General features: G+C 31.4%; 1 protein-coding gene across 3 annotated transcripts in view; it reads left to right on the forward strand.

Annotated features, from left to right (window-relative positions):
• The window catches only part of LOC150110420 (eukaryotic translation initiation factor 4B-like), a 277,691-nt gene extending 272,293 nt beyond the window's left edge, over positions 1-5,398 (forward strand). For 2 of the 3 annotated variants that reach the window (XM_090393633.1, XM_090393645.1), the window contains one exon: positions 3,357-5,398. In XM_090393633.1, coding sequence (XP_090249759.1) covers positions 3,357-3,434 — 78 coding nt within the window. In that variant the 3' untranslated portion in view covers positions 3,435-5,398. The remainder of the gene's footprint in view (positions 1-3,356) is intronic. The other variant, XR_016548405.1, reaches the window with a different exon arrangement.
• The last annotated feature ends 602 nt before the right edge of the window (positions 5,399-6,000 follow it).

Below are 6,000 nucleotides of genomic sequence, written 5' to 3' on the forward strand. Positions count from 1 at the left end.
CCTTGGGCTACTCCTTTGCTGACGTTTATTTTATCTGTTGTTATACTATTAAATTTAATTATTGCTTCTGTGAGACTATAATATTTTCTAAGAAATCTAGGGTATCTTCATCGATTTGTCTCTGTTTTAATATTCTTGATAAAGTTACTCTATTTATTGAGTCTAATGCCTGTTTAAAATCTATAAAACAATAGTAGATATTTTTGTTATGTTCCCAGTATAATTCTGCCAGTCTTTGTATTATGAAGATCTGGTCCAGTGTGGAGCGATTCTTTCTGAAGCCTGCCTGTTCTTAACTAAGACTAATCTCATATGTGCTCTTTATTCTGTTCTGTAGTACTCTTGTAAATATTTTGTAAGGCTGGAGTAATGATTGGTCTGTAATTTTTACAATTTTTCTTATCACCTTTTTTTTTTTTTTTTTGTAAATTGGGATGATAATTCCTATTCTCCAATCTTCTGTATTTCTCCTGATTTAATGATTTTGTTTAAAAATGTGGTAAGGAATTTTGAAGTTGTTTGCTTTCCTTCTTTCCAGAGTTCTGATGGAATTTGGGCTATCCCTTGTGCTTTGTCAGATTTCATTTACTTTACAGCATTCTCCACTTCTGATGGAAGGATCATTAAGGTATCATGTCTTAGTTAGTGTGGGGCCTTGTTATTAGGCAGTTATTGCTTTCATTCTTAAAGGTTTCTTGGTAGTGTTCCATTCATATTGCTTTTATTGCATTTGGATTTCCTGTTTCTTCACCCTGATGGTTGATTATTGTTAGAGGTAGTGGTGAAAAGGTTTTTGTAATTTCTTTAATTGTGTTATGTAATATTTTTGAGTTATGGTGTTTATATGCCTCATTGCATTTTTCTACTTTTTTGTTTAGCCTGTCTGCAGAGTTTATCAATTTCATTTTTGAATTGTTTGTATTTCTTATTGTTTTCTTCCGAGTTATGTCTGTTTATTTTTGTTTTTAGTTTTCTTTTTTCTTCACATTTTTCTCAAATTTCAGATGTTATCTATTTATTATTGGGTCTCTTATAAATTCTCTAAAATTTCCCTTGCCGAGTTAATTAATATATCTTTTCCTGTTTTCCAAAGGATTTCGATTTCATCTGTTCGAGTCCTATTTATTTCTTCAATTTTCCTAAGCAGTCTAATCTTACTTTGGTTACTTTTTAACTTTTCTGTGTGGAGTTTATCAATCCTATTTCTTTTATAGTTGACTTTGAATTTTATCTGCATTGTTGCAGAGAAGAGTTCATGGTCTGTATCCAGCACTAGGCTTTTGAGTGTTCTTACATTTTTGATTGAGGTTTTCCATTTATTTCTAATTAGGATATAATCTATACAATTTCGTATTTCTCTGTCTGGCGAGGTCCAGGGGTATTTAAAACTAGGTCTATGGTAAAACATTGTATTTGAGGTGATAAGGTTGTTTTCTTTGCAGAAATTGAGCATAGTTTCTCCCCTTTCATTTTCGGTTTCAATTCCAAATTTCCCCATTACATCTTATAGCTCTCTTCTGAAAGTTCCGATCTTAACATTGAAATCTCCGATTATGAATAAGATGTCTCTGGAATTAGTATTATCTATTTCTTTTTGGAGATCATTGTAGAATAGTTCGATGTCTTCTTCATTATGACTTGCATCCGGTGTGTAAACTGAATAACCTTTATGTGTAGTCCTTTGGACTTTTAGTCTAATTCCTATTATTCTGGATGAGATAGGCTTAATATCGGTTATACTTGCAGGAATTGCAACTCCTTCTCTATGTACATTGTCTCTTCTTCCCAAATAGAATAATTTGACCTCTGGGGTGTTTAGGCATCCTTCTTCTATTCAGTGGGTTTCTGAGATTTCTATAATATCCCACTTTATCCTTTTCAGGTTTTCTTGTAGAATTTGGAGTTTTCCTGCTTTGTATAGAGATTTGATATTTATAGTATCTATGTACTTATCAAATTTTGCTGACCACATAGAAGATTTCTCGGCAACACTGTGTGAGGCTTGTGTTGGTGCATTGGCTACCCCTTATGCAGTAGTATGAGATGTATTCCCAGTAGTCGTGTAATCCATGGAAGTTTTTGGCATTTTAGTGTGGCTGGCTTACCATTCCTCTGCCACACCCTTTGGTCCATAGCTCCTTATTCTTTATTCAGAGCAACCTGTTAGGACTTCCCTCATCTGCTACCCAAGGGATGCACCCTTGGGTAGCAGATGAGTCTGGTCTCCCCCCAAGTTCTTTAGTAACCCACATTCCACTGCAAAACAGAGAGATGTTTATCTATTTTGCAGGGCATGGGAATGATTCAAGTTTCTGAGCTGAAACTCCTTCCATCTCTGTACTAAACTAACTGCACACTGCACCTTCATTTAAAGAAATCTTTATAAATGTTTCTCATATTGTGAGATCTGAATCGAAGTTAGACCTAATCTGACTTGGATAATCTTATCACTTCTATTAATTGCATATATTCTTGCTGATTGGTCTTTTGTTAAGGAGGAGGAGAATTTTAGTTTCCCAGAAGGGAATCCTGTCATTTCTGTTTGGAACAGGCTTACTCATTTTGAGTTAACCTGTTTCAAGTTTTGAGTTGAAAAAGCTGTTATGAATGTTCTTCACAACATGACACAGCTGAAACCTATATCTTTTACAAAGGACACATAATATGTCATTCTTTTTCTTTTCAGAATGATGCTGTTCAATTTTTTAGTTTTCTTTTTTAACTGTAAAAGGATGTTTGAATTATTAATATACATGTATCTGATATATATTTTTACTTCAGATTATCATAATTACATCAAGCAGTCAATTCACCTGCTTAAGTGACTGAGTAGTTAACCTCTCCATCCTATAGGCCATAGACTCAAAGCCAACTGCAGCATGAATTTCTGAGTGTCTTTAGGTGATAGATGTTTTCTCATCACTGTCAGACCACCAACATGCTTATTGTGAAAACATTTCATGCTTGGTTTCCAGAGTTCCTGAATTATCTAACCTTTAGTCTGTGTATAGTATTAAATGTGCTATAGGTTTTCAACCTTTCATAGGCCAGATTGACAAAAAAAAATCATAAGTTTTGTTGTAACAATTAGTATGAATGGACATTAGAATTTCTCTTTTATACAAGTAGTGAATAAAGATAGTGGCCACTGAATAAAAAACAAAACAGTCTTTCATCTTTTTCCCAAAGTAATGTGAAGAGCATGAACTTTAGCCTTTCACTCTACACAGAATATTCTTCTTGTATTCACATCTAACATTAAGATTTGTTCTTTGTCAAAAAGTTTTAAATGTTGTGAACTGAACCTCTTTGAATTTCATAATCTAGCTTGTGTTGTGTTTTTAATTATTTTTTAGGTTTACACTTCAGCAAATAAGTTCTCCCACTTAATGAATGAAGAAGATGACATTGACAGAGGAAGTGCCTCTGATTAATCTCTTAGACATTCTCCCTGGAGAAATACAAAAGGGCCTTATGTGGCAGCAGCTAGATACATGCTGTCCATCCTGTCAGATATGTTTGTGTGATTGTTGGCTTTGTTTTCTACCTGTACAAATGTATTGTCTCATAATAGCAGCTTTTGCTTCATTTTTTGTGTAATTATGAGCAAAGAAACTAATACTTTGTGACTAAAGTAATTTGTATTTATATGCAGTGGCTTGTTACTTCATAGCTACTATAGTGGTCTCAAGTCAAATCGTAATGACCATATTCACAATGTTGTTTACTAGAAAGGGCCAGTATGTGTTCATTGTAGATTGTCATTTTTTCCTCAATTCATGCAATATTTCTACACTTTTAGACTATAAAGCTTTTTTCTGGACAAGACCTATTACCAGGTTTTATAAATACCGAGTGAAGAATATAAACTGAGTAATCGTCTGAAGGTGCGCCTGTGAATATCAGCATGTATTTGTCTTCAAGTGTAGTGATCCACTTGAAACTATAACCTTTATTTTAAAACAAATGAAAAAAAAATTTTTAATGTAAATGATTTACATTGTGATGAAAGATTTATTTTGTACATATTTTTAATTGTCATAAAGCATATTTCAAGTGGTTCACTTCTGTTAAATAGACTCCTGTTAAGAACAAAGAAATATACAATTATGTTTACATACATAGTTAATAAAATCACTTTGAAATGGGCTCCTTTGTATTATTTTCTGTAGTGATAATGGATACCATTAAAAGTGCTCTGCTTGTCTCCCTGTTTTATGTAGGAGATATGTTATGTGATTTTTTTTCTTGTAATTAAAACTATTTCTTGCCATTAGAGGCTAAATTAAAATCGTGTTATTATACATGAAATACATGTTATTTGTATATTACTCTTTGCATTGTTTTATCAGTGCAGATTTCATCAATAAATTGAGGATTTTAAATTTATTTTCATGCATAAAAAAATTCTAGACAAAAACATGTTATTTCAGTATGTAGTATATTGAGAATTATCATGAGTAGCATGATATACTGATGGTATAAGAGAAGTGTATCCCTCCCCTCACTTTTTCATAGAAGCAAAGTTTAGTAACTCTGGCAATTCACAGAATTTTAAATTAGCTTTAATGTTGAAGTGAAATGTGTTTAAATATTCTAAGAATATTCATAACATGGATGATATGAAGAACATTTATTAATGAAATGTTTGATTTTTTTTTTAATCCCAAATGCTGTAAAATAATTAAAAAAAAGATACTTTTTTGTGGATTTCATTGTCTTATTTAATGGTGTTTTTCCCACTATAATATTCTCTGCTAGCCTTAAAAAATTTAAATAATCAACTATAACAGCATATCTAATAATAATACATCATTATTAATGACATTATTAGGTCACATAAGTAGGAAAATCCTAAATTAATAAAAAACTTAGGATAGTATCAAATTACATTTGAATTCTTAAAAAATGATACATAAACATGGATCACCTAGCAGATCCCAATAAGATAATAATAATAATAAATAAATAAATTCTCTAACTGAATATACTGTGTTTCTTGTGCATTTACCATATTAATTATTATTAAGTTGTGTAGTATCTAAATTAACTGTAATAGCAGTACATACATATAATTTTTGAGTATGTGCCTGTTTCGATCCATTTAATTGCAGATTACCTACATACTTATTCTCAGAATAAGTAATATAATACAAGATTCTGTATCAGTTAAATGAAATATGCGATCCATATTGAACTTAATTCTGAATGATTAATATAAAACAGAACATTATGAGCAGTGTATGTGTGGAAGATGGAGGGGGGGGGGGGAGAAGAATGCTTTCAGGATGGTAAAGATTTTACCAAAGTAATATTTCTGTATCTGAACTAGTCATACTAGCAAAAACTTTTGCTGAAAGAAAGAGAGAGAAAGAGATATTAAGAAGACATAATGGTTATTTTAGGATATATAGATTTAAGTTTGCAAGCCTGAATATGTATGAAGTGTTATTTGTACAGTATTAAAATAAGCAGTTTTGTTTTCATTGCATCTGAGTCTGTTTTAAGTAACTTATAACAGAACCAGAACACAATAACATTCTAACTTTAAGCTAACATTTATAATAATTTATAGAGAATTTCTTTTTAATGGAATTATTAAATGCAGTGTTATTCCATTTGAAAAATGATTTTAATTCAGACTCTAGTTACCATGCCATTTATTTATGAACAACTCAACTTAGTGAACTAGCAAAACTTCACATAAGTGAACTGGCACAGAGCCTACTAGCTCCACTTCACCACAGTTTTCTCTATGTGCACTTTTATATTCATACATTTCACACTATACAGACTAGGAAGCAAAAGGATTGTTAGTTATAGTGAAAAGTGTTCTGACTTTTTTTTAGAATAGTACTGATAATAATAAGACTGGAAATTTTTGGTACTGTTCCTTATAATGATATTTGCCATAGTGAAAATTGTCTGTGTGCTGTATTAAGAAATACATAAATGACCAAATCTTTATTTTTTCAACAGCTGTTTACAAGTATTACTGAC

The sequence above is a fragment of the Typopeltis vanoorti genome, chromosome 1, assembly GCF_054136105.1.
Source record: "Typopeltis vanoorti isolate ZY-2024b chromosome 1, IOZ_Tvanoo_1.0, whole genome shotgun sequence".
NCBI classification, from domain to species: Eukaryota; Metazoa; Arthropoda; class Arachnida; order Uropygi; family Thelyphonidae; genus Typopeltis; species Typopeltis vanoorti.